The sequence below is a fragment of the Ornithodoros turicata genome, chromosome 3 (assembly GCF_037126465.1).
Source record: "Ornithodoros turicata isolate Travis chromosome 3, ASM3712646v1, whole genome shotgun sequence".
Taxonomy (NCBI): domain Eukaryota; kingdom Metazoa; phylum Arthropoda; class Arachnida; order Ixodida; family Argasidae; genus Ornithodoros; species Ornithodoros turicata.
Window position 1 is genome coordinate 37,073,315 of NC_088203.1, and position 16,556 is coordinate 37,089,870.

A 16,556-nucleotide genomic window follows, 5' to 3' on the forward strand; every position below is an offset into this window, starting at 1 on the left:
CGCTAGGAGCGCGCGCGCGCAGCAGAGAGTCGAAACCGAAAACACCCGCGGGCGGCGCAGAGGGCGCTAGGAGCGCGCGCGTGCATGCGCGGACGGGTGGAGCAGAGGGCGCGCGCGCATCCATAGCTGCCGCTGCGCGTCGCCTCAGTCAGTTGCTCTCTGGCTGTCGTGGAAAGCAGACGTGCGCTCCCCGCGCTCGCTCAGTTTTTGGCTGGCTGTCGTAGAGAGCAGACGTGTGTTCCCCGCGCTCGCTCAGTTTCTGCCTGGAAGTCGCCGCGGGGGAAAAGGTGAGTGATTTGACGCGCTCCTTATCTCGTATGTTTGCCGTGTTTAGCGTTGACCAACGAGTGATTTGACCGCGCTTGTGTTAAGCCTTTTCTCGCGTGTTTAGACTTGTTTTGCGGTGTCCAAGCCTGTTGACGCATGTTTAGCGATGTGTGCCCGGTGGTTCCCGCCTTGTGTTAACTGCGTAATGTTGTGACGTCGTGGTTAGGCCTAAGCGATCGCCCCCGTAAGCCTTTTTCCTCGTATGTTTGCCGCGTTTAGCGGTGACCAACGAGTGATTTGACCGCGCTCGTGTTAAGCCTTTTCTCGCATGTTTAGACTTGTTTTGTGGTGAGCAAGCCTTTTGTTCGTGTTGACGCATGTTTAGCGATGTGTGCCCAGTGGTTCCCGCCTTGTGTTAGCTGCATAGTGTTGTGACGCTGTGGTTAGGCCTAGTCGATTGCCTTAAGCCTTTTCCCCCGATGTGTACTGTTTTCTCTGTGCTGTTTTAGCAGTAGCGGTTAGACCTTTTCTCTCGCATGCCTAGGCTTGTTTAGCAGTGCTGCCATTTTTACCTGCCGCTAGTATCTTGTTCTCTGTCTATCTCGTCTAGAGCTATGACGGAGGCGCCATCTGGTGTGATGCCTTGCAACTAAGTGGCCACCTGTCGTCGATCTCTGCGACTGCTGGGTGCCAACTACAAACATGGCGGGCGCTGGTCACTCGGGTGTTGCGGAGCGGCTTCTTCGCCGCGGCATCGTTGATTTTCGAATAAATTGTTTCTCTCCACTCTATTTCTATCTTTTTATTTTATTTTCTGCCTATTTTTTTATTTTTTATGTACTCTCATAGTGCACAACGCTCAGCTGGTCTGGACACGAGTTAGACGATCCCCACTTAGTGTGGTGGCTCCCTGGAGGGTGCTCATTAATGTGGGGGGTCCCAATTAGCTCTAATTGCTAATTAAATCGTGTTCAGGACAGTTGAGCGTTGTGCACTGTGAGAGTCCAGTACTTACTACTTACCTTAACTTTTTTTTTTGCAACATATGTAACACCCTTTTCGAGAGTACAATCACGCTCAAGAGGGTGTCAAGGGAGTAGCATAACACTTTTCTCCCAACTGGAGAGTAATATTACTTCCCGCCAGCGAGACGGTGTTATGCTACTCCCTTGAGGGAGTGAGGAGACACCCTTTTGAGCGTAATTGTACTCTCCAAAAGGGTGTTATAGATGTGGTAAGGAAACGAGTTAAGGTACACCGTTTTTTTTAAGAGTGTGCCATGAGCGGAACAGACCACAATTCTCTCCCATCAGTCCATCTCTGTCCTCCGCATTTAAGTCTGCGCTTTCGCCTCATCTTCGATCATGACACGCCCCTTTCTTCTTTCCTTTGTTTATTAATATCTTAATTTAGTAATGCTTTGGCTGTCTTCCGTGAGTTTTTAAATATTGTTTGTTTGTTCTGCTTTGTTACTTCCTTCCTTAGTACTTCCTTCATTATTGCTGTCGCACAGTCTTTGGAGAACCCGGTAAAGGCTGCTTTATATTGAACTTTATGCGCCTCGTTAATTAAGCGTCGTTACATGCCCAGCAGCTGTAACATTTGTTTAAAATGAAAATACAAAAATACCGCACTTGGCACCTTTGGCACAACATAGCACGCGTGTCTCCACTTGCAATCATTCGAAATGAGTGAAGCAGTTGCACGCACTTTTAAAAACGCAGTACAGAGCCTCTCCAAACGACGCTGCTATTCCAGTAAACAGGCAGAAAAACGAATCCCCGAGAGGTACCGTCGCGCCCAAAACACAATTTAAAGTCAACGAAATCGTGTTCTCTAGTCTCGGGGTTGTACATTATGCGACAACTTGACTGCCTAAGAAAGTCATGACGTATCTGTAAGGTCCCCCATGGAAAAGCCGCATGCCCTCACCTGTGAGGTTTTTCATGGAAGCCTTCATATATGGAGGAAAGAAACATAAGCATGGAACATGGCGATCCTCGACCAACAACAACAACTTTATTTTTTACCTTGGAGAGTGGGGAGTTTCATCGCCACTAATGCACTTGTCCCAACGGTTCACGAGGGCTTGGATGCCAGCAGCGTAACAACAACAACAACTTTATTTTGACTTTTGAAAGTGGGGAGGTTCATCACCAGAGGCGATAATCTACCCCATTGCTGGTTGGAATGGGGGGAATAAAAGAACGAGCCCCTTCACAATAACGATCGAAGTCCGATGGTGTCCAGAAATGTCAGAAGAGCTTTGAGCGCAGAGCGTTGCTGGGCTGGATTGGGCCAGGGATCATTCGATAGGGAGAAAGAGCGAGATCTCGAAAATCTTCGAATTTCCATTGGCTCTTCGCGCAGAGTAGCGTCAGCTCTGCCACACCTTCTTCAAGCGAGGAGATACGTTGGCTCCCCTTTCATCCGTAAGGCTCTTCACGAATGGATCCATGGCCTCATCCGTGAGGTTCCTCACAAAGGGCCTCATGGCCTCATCTGTGAGTGTCCTCACGAAATACGTTGTACCCTCACGTATTGATGGCCTCACGACGATTGGCCTCATGAGGGTCCTCACGGTGGGCCTCATCAGGATCATTCAGCGTGGTCTGGCCTGACTCACCCTCACCTAATCGTCGTGAGGTGAGGCGTCCTCATGAGGGTCCTCATGAGTGAGGCAGTCCAGCTATGCTTGTAGCAAGCCTCGTGTCGTACATTGTACTCACGAACCGCTTCAATAGGAACTTTTTCGCTCCTCTCATACATTTTCACATACGCACATTCCTACATACATGCATACTCACTTGCCCATGCATAGTCGTCATACGTCATATACAGGGTGTCCCAGTGAAAGTGGACCAGGGGCTAAAGAAAAACGGAGTACTCTAAACAAATGGAACAAACTGTATGTGCTTGGCAGTTGTGTGGTCTATCCAATTTTTTTTTCGTCGCCTCTTGTCAATTTATTAGCGGTAATTAATTTTCTAACTTTTTAATTATAAAAGCTACGAAGTTGTTACAGTGAGAACATCTGATCTCTTCGGTCACCTGATACCAAAGCCGTTTTCAGTAGATCGTTCACAAAAAATTCGTGAAGGAACACCCTTTTTTTTTGTTCATTGCGCATCTTCGGAGGCGCGTATTTCCTTCATCCCCAATGTGAGAAGGGGAAAGAGCACACTATCGCCTCTTGCGTCCTGGAAAAGAAAACAGAAAATGCAACCCAAGATAAGGAAGTTGCGATAGAGTCACCTGATACATTTGTTTTTGTTTTGTTTCCGCAAGTTAAAGCTCATGCACGACGCATGAGGCGGCACTGTGATCTTTCACTCTCTCACACTGGGGTGCAGGAAAGACTCGTCTTCGAAGATGCGGAATCAACAAAATAAAGAAAAAAATGGTGTTCCTTCAAGATTTATTTTCTTTTTTTCTTTTTTTTGCGGGCGATTTATCGAACGGATTTTTGTTCTGGACGGCTTTCGTATGAGGAGACCGAAGAGATCATACGTTCTCATTGGAACAACTTCGTAGCTATTATAATTAAAAAGTTCAATCGAAAGTTAATTAAGACATTGCCTTAGGAGTCTTAAGACAGCCTTAGGAGTGCCCTTCAGCATATGCTATATTGCAATTGATTTCATCTTGGAAAAAGTTATAGATATATTTTTAAAAAATATGGTCACGTTTAGCTGGGACACCCTGTATATGTCAGTTAGCACCCGCGCCTAACCTTGCCTTACATCTCATGAAATAATAATAATAATAATAACATCCACACTACCACACTACCGTAACACAAACCAACGTAACCACACAAACGTGATTACGCCATTTTGTCATGGCCAATCTCCCTAGCTTAGTGGCTCACGGCCATCTTTTGATTGGTAGAAGAAGAAGAAGGACGAAGATGATTCAGTGGTTCGACCCGTTCACATATTGCCCTCGGAGCATAGTTTGGGCGAGATCCATCCAGTGTGTGCATATCATCGTGATGACGTTCACGGTAACATCGTTCTATACCTTCCATTACTTCACTTGAACTCGCGACATAATCGCGTACAAAGGCGCTCACTCTAAGGCGGCAACCGCATGGAGCAACTTTTGCCAACTGAATCGGGCCAACGCAGCGCCAACTCAGCGTGAACGGAACGGTATCGAAGCTATGCAACCGCATGGAGCAGAATGTCCACGTTCAGGTTGTCATGGCGAAGCGTCGGCCTAGCGTTTACCACCGCTTGTTGCACGCGATGTAGCAATGCTTATTGTAGTAAACTGCTGTACGCATTGTTTAGTAACATAAATGATATTTTAGCGGTTCTTGAAAAAGCACGGTGCTAATAACATCTAGAAACCACGTGTTTGCAAGAAATTTTGAGATACGAAGAGAATGTTGCCTTATGAGTGTTATTTCTAGCAATGCTCACTAAAGAAATATCAGACTGCATTTTTGTTACTGTTATCTACTCACACATTTCCGATTTCCCATGTGCCACAAACAATATTTTGATATTTCATTTAGTCACCTTCACCTTGCACACACTTTGCCACCTCCTGCCAAAGGATATCTTTTAAGTAAATGTCCTTATAAAGTTCGACGTTCCAAAGGGGTAGCCTCCTTGAAACCTCCGACATTAATACATCCACCTCGAAGTCCGCGCGACGGGCCAACTGCGTGTTCTTCTAGGAGGCAGGGCGAAGAGGGCAAAGCCCGAAAAAAAAAAAAAAAGCGGTCACAGGCATGGTCACAGGTGACTTTGTCACGTGCTTGTGGCATTTCCTGTGAAGCGTGTTTTCATTGGCGCACACGGTTCCGTCGGGTGGTGTCACTTCCTCTCCTCAGACTAAATATCTATCCTTGGCAGAAACTGGCTCATCGGTCCGTCGTCTATTGTTCGCTTAGTAGGTTACCGTTCCTTTCAAGTTCTGCTGCCATTCAGTTTGCAAAAGTGCTCCATGCGGTTGCCGCCTAAGTATCAGCGTAACGCAGCTGAATGACAACAATTCCATCTGTGCCTACTTGTATCCACTTGTACGCATCCGTCCACCCTTCTTTCTCGAACATGCACAGAACACAGACAAAAAGGTAATAAAACCGCATGCCCACAGCAGTAACAATACCACAATCACTTCCGATACCGTTGATACCAACACGTGTAGCTCTGAAGCTGAGCGTACAAGGTTTGAGTGTACAGTGTAGAGGAAAGGGAAAAGAAAAACACGAATGAGGTGCTATTGGAAATTCAAAATAAGAGCCACTTGGGTTCATTTTCACATTAGCTTCGTTTCTTCGTGTTTTTTTTTTTTCACTTGTTGCCATAATCCCTTTAATTGAAAATTTTATTGGCAGTATTTATTTATTGCATTATTCCATATAACACCACTGGGGTTGCTGTCATTTCGGGTATCCAATAAAAAAACGCCTTAGATAGGACAATATTTGTTGCAGATATATTTTGCATGGGTGACACTGCACGCCGGCTGTGCTGTCTGTGCGTGTTCCTTGAGTTTCCCACTGACGCTCAAAGACAAATGTCGCTCGTTCCCTGTAAAGTCGGCGCAGGACGCAGGGTCCCCCATGTGATAATGCTGACGTATGGCCGACCACGGCAAGCAGTTCCATCATCATCACCACCACCGTCGGCGCATAACGACAAATGCCACATATGGACCAGTAGTGCTCGCAACAGAAATATAAGTCAATGATAATCCGGGTTAATTCCAGTTTTATAAGTTCGATTTTAGATGAAGACGGTGTGTAGAAGTCTATAGAAGGTGTACAATATTGCAGTAATATTTTACGGTAGCGTGATCACGTTATAATACGTTATACGTTAGGTTAGGTGAGGTTTGCAGAAATAGTGAAATCATGAAATAGTGTTATACATAAAACCGGAAGGAGAAGTTAACATGAAGTTCGCAAATACTTTCCTACACGCGAAATTAACATTCCTGGCTACGTAAATACGCACCTTTTCTCTTTCTTACTTTTATTTTTTCCTTGTGTTTCCGGCAATCATAATTCGCATGCCATAAAGTTGGCATGCGACGCTGTTTATCCTTAAGGGGGCTCACTTGTTAAGAAGTCTAGGGGAACTTTTGTTCGCAAGGATCTCGTAAACCACGCTAATGTTCGACACGAGACCTGTACGGGTGTGTTTCTCGCGAGTTTATCTAGGGAATGACACATTTTTGAAGGCCTGAAGCGAATCATTGCATTTTGGGCATTTTGCAATGCCAGGGTTGGCAACAAAGTTTGTCAATTTCCAATACATGGCAGTCTATAGGAGATGCAACACAATCGCTTCTCACCACTCCCACGACTGCGATATTTGGGCCAAAATGTGTCATTCGCTAGCGTAACAGGCTAGGAACCGATTTCAATGAACAAATTCGACAAACTTACATTACTTTTCCAGATCCTTGCGCATAAAAATCGTGGCTTTGCCGTCTGCTAGCATTTTCTGCGCTTTGGCGCCATCCCGTGGTTTCTCTCGATAGGAAAGCGTGCTCTTCCGGTTACCTTTTCTTTGTGTTCTGTATCTGATTTCTCCGTCACGGATGCGGTGACCGCTGGGGCTCATACATACGGTTTGGGCTGTGCGCATGCGCCTCAGAGCCCCTGCTATCTCTATGCCTTGCTTTGCAGGGGGGTCAGACTCGCTCAAAAAAGCATGACCACAAGGGAGCTGCCATCCGTTGGTCATGAAAGGCGTTGCCTTCCCTTGGCTGTTTCATTCCGCTAACCATGACGTGCTCGTTTTCCTAAATCCATCACTTGCTATCTAAATTCGGCGTATTATGTGGGTATCTCATATGTATTTGCCAAACAAATAAGCAGTGAATATCTTCCCTTTACATCACTTGCTTGTGTGCTGTCGTTCGTTCATCACTTTATTATCACGAAACTCGACAGACCAGATCATGGGATGGCGGGTGGTTTCGTTTTTGCCATTAACGGTTCCCGTTGGTTCACAGGGCTGCACGAACATGACGGTTTACTGTGTGTCTTCATCTTTTGATTATTGTTGTTTTCGGAAATACATGCCTACATTTGTTACGATGGGTAACGATTTATTGATTTCGCTCGCAAAGCACACAAACGCCACTTCAACACGTCATAGGCGGTAAACATCTTCATCTGTGTTGGTGAGAACCAAAGGGTTTGCGGTGTCGCAGGTAATCTCACAGATAAAATATGATTCATGTTTGATATGACAACGTTTACCTTGTGATTCCGATAGCACTACTCAATTCTGCACCAATCCCGAAGGTTCGTACGTATTCAACGCAATTACACGGCTTGCCTCGGGCCTCGCTTCCTACGCTGGACGTCGTTCCCTCCATCGGCTCGTTTCTCCGTCTGTTATCCCACGTGACTGCACAGGGTTGGCAACAAACGGAGCAGCTCCTCTGTAGCTACGGGGCAGAAATTCGTCCACCAACATTGTCGATAACCAACAGATGGCTGCGCCCGTGCGCTCACGCTCGAAGGTCCCATTCAGGGCGTGCCAAGTACCTTCTGTAGAGTCTTCCTATATTAGCTCTATGTTGCTTGGCATGCTTGCTTGCCTCGGAGGCCTCTTGTAGGTGCATCGTTTCGCGATGATTTGCCGAGCTCGTTCTCTCGCGTGGTGTCTTGCGCCCACATTTTTAGTGCGGTTTAGTTGAAGAAACTCGATCACGTAGCCCGACTGCTTTGCCCGAATGTCGCAAATCGGAAGGACCGGCAGCTGCTTTTTTCTTGTGATCGCGGCTGTAGTGGAGTCGAAAATGAACACAAACATTCGTTTGCTCATGCTTATTTGAGCTGTCACTGGTCTGGACGCTCTACTTCATGTGCATAAAGGGAAGAGGAATGCCCAAATCATTGAGACAAGAGCATAGTTGCCTCGATGAGCTCCTGCGTTTTATGCGTCTGCATCTACGGTACCGTCGGGGCATAACCCGACTTGCCTCCTGCACGGCGCCCCTCATTCATTTGCTTTTGCATACAAATTCGTTGACTTAGTCAGTGAAGATCACCCATTGTGCACCGGCCGGGGACAGCGCATTGGAGCAAAAACGGCTTCGTTTGACGAAACGGTTCGTGCAATTCACTGCACAGTATGCTTGAGGCATTCTGTGTCTTCTTAGTATCGGATCGAAAGTTGCACTTCAACTGTCGCAGAAATATCAATGCATAAAACGAAACGCGAAAACCACGAAGTTACACGACGATAACACCAATATGCGCTTGTCTTGCTGAAGGTCCACTGTTTTCCGCTCCTCCCTTTTCTCTTTTAATCACGTGATATCTCTGTGTGACGTTGCCCAGCGGGTGGTATATTGCAAGCTTTATCGTCGCAGCCCCTTTGTATTTCTTTCTTTAACGTACATACTCAAATAAAAAAAAACTCGAGTCTATCGCTAGATAACCGCTGTAACGTGCAACCACCACCTCCTAAACGTAAAACGTACTGGTGATAGCTACGGACATCAATGCCCCCATGGCGTGAGGAAAGCTTCCGTCTGTGACACGTGGATTGCTTAAGCTTTTCCTGTGAGCATCCTAGTTTGCTGTTGGAATTATCCGTATTGCCACAATTTGTATGATCATAGTGCGGTCACCCATTTCACGGGATTTTATGTAGTCCTCCTTGTTTTTATTGGTCAGCCACGTTATTAAGCCTCGTAGACTACTTAGTTGTGCTCGTCCGATATTCTAGTGTCCCAGCCACGCTGCCAGACTGGTTCTGGCAGCGATCCTCTGAGTCGCGATCGCGTCAACCGCGCTGTCCGCTCTTGATGTTCAGGTTCGAGGTTTCCATTTGAGGCGAGAGTTACTCACCACGCCACTCACTGTACCACGTTACTCGTGACTGAACCACGTTGCTCACTGTAATTGTGAATTAAAGAATATAATTAATAATATATAGTAAGTATATACAGGGTGTCCACGCTAAGTGTGAACAGATTTTTTAAAAATATATCAATCACTTTTTTCTGAGATGAAATCAATTGCAATATACCATATGCTGAAGGGCACTCCCTAGGGGGCATTAACAGACTCCTAAGGCAATGTCTTAATTAACTTTCAATAATTAACTTTTTAATTAAAAAAAGCTACGAAGTTGCTCCAATGATAACATCTGATCTCTTCGGTCACCCGATACCAAAGCCGTTTCCAGAACAAAAATCCGTTCCATAGATCGTCCGCAAAAAATTCGTGAAGGAACGCCATTTTTTCTTTATTTTATTCATTGCGCATCTCTAGAGACGCGTCTTTCCTTCGCCCCCAATACGAGAGGATGAAAGAGCACACTATCGCCTCTCGCGTCCTGGAAAAAGATTAAAAGAAAACAGAAAATGCAGCCCAAGATAGGGGCACTCGCGACAGAGTCACCCGATAGATTTGTGTTTTTGTTTTGTTTCCGCAAGTTAAAGCTAATCTTCGACGCATGAGGCGGCACTGTGCTCTTTCGCTCTCTCACACGGGGGTAAAGGAAAGCCGCTTCTTTGAAAATGCGCAATAAATCAAATAAAGAAAAAAATGGCGTTCCTTCACGAATTTTTTGCGTACGATCTACCGAACGGATTTTTGTTCTGAAAACGCTTTTGGTATCTGGTGACCAAAGAGATCGGATGTTCTCATTGGAGCAACTTCGTAGCTTTTATAATTAAAAAGTTAATTATTGAAAGTTAATTAAGACATTGCCTTAGGAGTCTGTTAATGCCCCCCTAGGGAGTGCCCTTCAGCATATGCTATATTGCAATTGATTTCATCTCGGAAAAAGTGATTGATATATTTTAAAAAAATCTGTTCACACTTAGCGTGGACACCCAGTATATCAGTAAGTATATTATATTATATATAAGTATATATAGCTATATATAAAACTTATAAAAATTATATATATTTATATATTATATATTAAGTATACATTATTATAAGTATATATAAGTAAGTAAGTATAAGTATGTATATGTAAGTATATATATAGTATATATAGTAATATATAGTTAATAACGGAGTTCTTCAGCCTGAAATGTAACTCGCAGTTACGGAGTTACTTAAAAAAAGAGTTACTTCCAAGTTACTTCGGACACAACGTAGCACTACACAGGTGCAGCGTGCGTGAGCAGTTGAGTTAGACCTTGGGTTGCCTGCGGAGGACTACAACACGCTTAGATAGTTTTCGTTTACGCCCAACCACTCAAACGCTTTGAATCTTAATCCCTGTGGGCGCACAACGGTTCAGCTTCATTTCAATGGCAGCGGTTCTTACTTCCTGAATAGAATGCTGTCATTGATCACGTTTTATGGCATAAAATGCCATGAAAGAAAGCAAGAAAACATGTAGACGTGAGTGAAAACGAATTAAAAGTAACGCGGAACTTAGCTGAAGTTACTTTTGCAAAGTTATCTGAAAAAGAAACGAATTCCTCTGAAAGTTACCGGGGCGCAAAAGTACCGCGCTAAGTTACAAGTTACCAAAAAAGGAATTCAGTTACAGTAATGAGATACTTGTAACGAGTTGCCTCAAACTCTGCCACATTTCTCCCCTACTTGAACATGTGTGTTGGCGGGTGTTGGCCTTTTAGGGTAACTCCTTTCTTCTGGAGAGTAAGATTGTCCACTGGATGATGGAATGTTTATTCTACTCGCACTACCCCCATTATCACATAACACATCACTTTCATTTGAAGCTTCTTGAGATGGAGGGACATGACTGTCTCTTCTTGATTCGTCTGGAGAGTCCACTTCGTCCATTAGAGCTTAATGAGCCTCGGAGTGAATTCTTTGAAATAGGTCACTTTCTTCATTTGAGTTTTTCTTTTCTGTTTTTTTCTCTCACGCCTTGTGGGTTCCTTTCCACTATCAAGAGCGTTTACAAATATCTTTAGATGAGAAGAGTTTCGTACTACTTTTATACCACTCCTGACAGCCGTTATTTTGTTTCCTTCTTTCTTCATTACTGCGTAGGGACTTGGGTCATAGAATCTGGTTAACTTGTTCATCCTCTTTTGTCCGACCAGAACTTTGTCCCCTTCTTTTATGTGTAACCGTTTGACTCCTTTCCTGTGTTCTGCATTCTTGTTGCACTTTAGTTCCTTTGCCTCGTCCTTCTGTCGTACTTCTCTGTCGTCGCTTCGCGTTGTGACCTCTGGAATGCATGCGCGCATCTGCCTTACAAAAAGTACTTCTCCCGGTGACTTTTCAGTAATAGCATGCGGAGTGGCTCCATCGCTGAGCAGTACATGTTGCACTTTCCAGTCTCTTCCTTCCGTGTTAGCTGCTCTCGCAGTCTTGTTACAGGTGCGCATGAGTCTTTAGACTTCCCCATTTGCTTGAGGCCACAGTGGGTTTACCCGATGATGGTAGATTCCCAAATCTGTCATGAAGCATTTAAATTAGTATCCTGTAAATGGTGAACCATTGTCTGTTTTGACCTTTAACGGCATGCCAAACAAATTAAAAATATCTCGTAGAGCTATAATCACTTTCTTCGTCTCTAAGGACGATTGTGTTCGTACCACCGGAAAACGTGAATATTCATCAATGAGTACAAGTGAATAGTATCCGTCAGCGAGCGGTCTTGCAAAATTTAAAGCTCGACACTGCCATGGCCCTTCTGATAAATCAGTCATTTGTAGAGGTGTGTACAGATTTTCAAGCACTACTACCTGACATAGAATACATGCTTTTACCATTTTTTCAACTCCTTTGTCTATGCCTCTACAGCCCACTTTCTCACGAAGTAGCTGCTTCGTCTTACGTATTCCCATGCACCCCTGGTTACCTATAGCTGAATCACTCCGTTTCGTAGTGACTCGGGGATAACTAGGCGCCTGCCTCGTAGTACTGCTCCCCCTTTTGTGACTGACACTTCGTTTGCCATTCCTTTGAATGAACATAGTTCCTCTGTCCTGTTGCATTTGTGGATCCATGTGGTAGCGTAGCGGAAGGTAGCCAGGCAGGGGTCAGTCTAACGAAACAACACAGGTTTATTGCATGACGAAGTCTCGAGGAGAACAGACAAGGAGGCCGTCCGGGACCTCTGGTTTTATACAAAATTTGGGGGACGTGGCCTTCCAGACATCACGTGCTTCTCCGATTGGTGTCCATTATCCGGAGAGCTAGGCGAGACGTCCTGGCGCGACAAAGAAGTATTCTTGGCCCAGAGGGGTTCGTCTTGACCATGGAAACAACAGGAGGCTCAACGGCTGTGGCCTGGTTTTGTCCCACCGCCGAGAGGATTAGACTAATTGTTCGTTCTCGGGGTTTTGTGAGACGCCCTTGGACCTCTGATGGCCAAGGTTAGGAACGGGTCGCTTGGCCTTCTTTCGTGCATAGTTGACTCCGAATACAAAGACAAGGCCACGTGCATTAGCCGGTCGCAACAACGCCTCCCCCGCCGGGTTAGTCATCTCGAAGGGGAGCAGTTTCGTCGCTGCTCCGCTGAGGTGATGACGATGATTCAGAAGTTCAGAGACCCGACCAAGGCAGATTTGATTACCTCTCGCTTGAGACTGGACAGATGTCGTCCTGGCGTGGTCGTTTTGGCTTGAATGAAGGCTTCCCAAGATGGACCAAGAGCGAGTGGGTAAACTGCGAGCACAAACATGGAGAACAGCAAAAGGGTAGACACACCAAACCGCACGCGCGCAGAAACTGTGTCCAGCTTCTCCAAGCTTGATCGCGCCAGAATGTGAACAATCTTTAATCAAGTAATCTTCTAATTCGCTCCCAGATGCAGCTATCTACGATCAGCATAAATACAACACTCCAAAGAGAAAATACGCACTCAACAAAATTCGTTAGCACCCAACTAACACTCCAAATGGCGTCGCAAAAGCGATATGTACAACATTTTACAGATTTTATGACGACCCTTGAGCTCACTCGCAGAACTAGAATCCTCTGCTGAGGCCGTCAGCGTTGCCGTTGAGGCACCCTCTTTTGTAGCGTACCTTAAAGTTATACTGCTGGAGCGCGAGGCACCAGCGCAACAATCTCCCGTTCTTTGGAGACATGTTTTGTAACCACGTGAGAGGACAATGATCTGTCTCGATGGTGAACTTCGTACCTGCCAGGTAACAGGCCAGCTTCTCTACTGCCCAAACGAGACATGCGCACTCCTTTTCAGATGCGCTATACGCCTCCTCGCGTACTGTTAGCTTACGGCTAATGAACAAAACCGGCCGCTCTCGGCCAAGATCGTCGAGCTGACACAAAACTGCCCCTATTCCGCGGTCGCTTGCGTCGCATTGTACGGTAAAGGGACGTCCATAGTCGGGTGTGGCAAGCACTGGCTTGCTTGTCAGTGCTCTTTTTAGGGCTTGGAACGCTTGTTCCTTCGCGTCGTCCCATTCAACTTTTACAGGGACTTCCCAGTAAACCATGAATGTGAACTCTGAGACATCCTTATCAGGATATATTGACATCCTGTGGATGTCCATACTAATCCAGATGACGTCATCCAGGACGTCCCATAGATGATAGTAGAAACACCCATATTATGTCATAAAGACATCCTAAGAGACGTGATTTGGGCCTTAATAGGGCATGCTTCAGAGCCCTCATGGGATGTGGTGTGGACCTTAAAGGGATGTTGGTGTGTTTAATGGTGTGATGAGAGATTACTACATCAAGACGTAAATCCATGACTCAACTCTAGATATGTTTATTACATTTCTTATGCATAAACAGTGTTTTGTACTGTATATTCTAATGTGTCACAGACAGCATATATATTTATCACAGCATACAGAAGGCGTATGTATGTTTGGCCAAAATTTTCTTAAATTCGTGAGGTCTTCTTTGGGAAAACCAGTTGAATATATATATTCTGGATGAGGCATACCTAAAGTTGGTACAGTATCAGTAATGAACTGTCATATTTAGTATTCTAATCACTGGAAGTAGACAGGCAGTTTAAATTGCAAAGCGGTAGGGGATGACTTTGGGATTTAAAGTGCCAGCCTATTTCCACTAATTAAATGGTTAAGTATGAAAATTCATTATCAATATAACACCTCTTGGTAGACCTCAGCCGGAATAAATATGTCCAACAAGTTTCACAAAAGAAGAACTAATCACGAATTTAAGAAAATTTCAGAACAACGCAATGAAAGATCAGCTCCCAGAAATCAAGGAGAAACCGTAACAGGCATCAGTCTGAGACTTCTTGCCTTCGCGATCTTTCGCGTGGCGCAACCAAGCCTTTATCGCTGCCTCAACTTCAACCCTCGTAGCTGATGATGTCTTTTTATTGGCCCATACAGCTCCTGAAACAAATGGCAATTAAGATTCCTTGTCACCGTGGGGGATAAAATAGAGGAGCACTGAAACACAGGCCATATCGAGCAGTTTACGGTTCATTTCCTGAGCTGTCTGTATTTGTTACAAGGGAACAAAACCGGAGTTTTTAGTTCCATATGTAGGGTCATCTATGCAGTAGAACTGCACTCGTTAGGTACGTTTCAGGAAGTTTTCTAAAATTGTTTGATACACTGTCTGACATCAATGGAAGGAATATGGAAAAGTTGTCAATTTCACACTCAAGCATGATAAGTCAAATTGCTGCCCACATCCAGTGTTTTTACACTGTTATTCCCTGGCAGTGTTATTTGAAATAACCTGTTAAACCGTGGATGGGTAGAAATCAGCGAACGGATAGAGATGTAGAAAGGGAGTTGCCCCAGGACAGGAGCCGCCGATATTTCGAACAGAGACTGTTCTTCTTCTGGGCACCGTCCTCATCATTGGCATGGTATTTAAAGGGTTAGGTCTGACGTGTTGAAGGTTCATGCGAATTGTGGGTCAACAGCCCGGAGGGAAGAAAGGTTCCGTACGGGCTTCTACGGCCGGAGTGAATGGCCGCTTTGTTAGAGTGTGGAGGGGATTATGTGAACGGAGTGATCTTGGCTCCAGACTGGTTACAGAAAAATGGGAGATTCATGAACAGTGGACGAAACAGGACAACAGGCAAGAATTAGCGAAAGATAAGGAGGTTAGTGGTTACTTGGGGAAAATTCCAGAGCGAGCGAAGTCTAGCGAGTGAGCAAATAAATAAACAAAAAATAAATAAAGAAAGGCTTTGCTCGCTAAAAGAAAGGCTTTGAAAGAAAATAAAAAGAAAGGCTTTGCGCGCTCTGGAATTTTCCCCACGTAACCACTAACCTCCTTATCTTTCGCTAATTCTTGCCTGTTGTCCTGTTTCGTCCATGTGTTCATGGACCTCTCATTTTTCTGTAACGAGTCTGGAACCAAGATCACTCCGTTCACATAATCCCCTCCACACTCTAACAAAGCGGCCATTCACTCCGGCCGTAGAGGCCCGACAGACCCTTTCTTCCCTCTGGGCTGTTGACCCGCAATTCGCATGAACCTTTAACACATCAGACCTAACCCTTTAGATACACTGCTAATGATGAGGACGGTGCCCAGAGGAAGAACAGTCTCTGTTCGAAATATCAGCGGCTCCTGTCTGAGGCAACTCCCTTTCTACAGCTAAACCGTGACACTGCCAAACATGCTGTTGCAGAGTGTAAAGGCTCACCAGTTGTATGATAGAGAATTTGGAGTCACAGAAGAAAGACAATTCCTTTACATTATGAGCCGTGTTTACTTTAGTATCCGCTTCGTTCGGAACCCCAGCCCAAACTGCCCCCTCGGGACGCGCAAACCAGCCAGGTGTCAGGTTACACCGCGTCCGCAGGCCAGTCCACGCATGCAAGGCAGCCCGCGAGTTTGAAGAAATTTACAGATTCACTGGTTCACATGATTCGTCTGGTACGGCGTGTGTATGTGAAGGTGTGGGGGCCGCAAAGGAAGTCTGTTTTCGGGAAATAATACAGAGAGCTTATCTCTCTGCACTCACAGTTTTGTAGAGCGGCTATACCCAGGCTCTTCAAGGTGAATTCTCTAGGGGATCGGGATGCAATATGCTCTATGATGATTCCTCAAAGACCCCTTAGCACCCCATCCTTTCTATACTTATCAATAGAGATAGTAGATCACAATCAGAACAAAAACAGAAATATAAGGCAATTTCTTTCTTTTCTTTTTGTAGCTGTTGAAGCTGTGAGGTGTACAGAGCCACACGTACAGTGTAACAAAGAGCGGGCAGGTTGGTACATATTGCTGACAGACGAGACGTAGTACACAAGGACGAGACAGACGATGTCGCACACTTTCAACCATCTAGTAAAACAGTGGTTGAAAGTGTGTGACATTGTCTGTCTTGACTTTGTGTACTACATTGCGTCTGTCAGCTACACATACAGTGTTTCAAGTATACATG

At 45.2% G+C, this 16,556-nt stretch overlaps 1 protein-coding gene across 2 annotated transcripts in view; it reads left to right on the forward strand.

Annotated features, from left to right (window-relative positions):
• Positions 1-4,180: 4,180 nt before the first annotated feature.
• The window catches only part of LOC135386876 (uncharacterized), a 126,718-nt gene continuing 114,342 nt past the window's right edge, over positions 4,181-16,556 (forward strand). For both annotated transcript variants that reach the window (XM_064616389.1, XM_064616390.1), the window contains exon 1: positions 4,181-4,273. In XM_064616389.1, the coding sequence (XP_064472459.1) occupies positions 4,262-4,273 (12 nt within the window). In that variant the 5' untranslated portion in view covers positions 4,181-4,261. The remainder of the gene's footprint in view (positions 4,274-16,556) is intronic.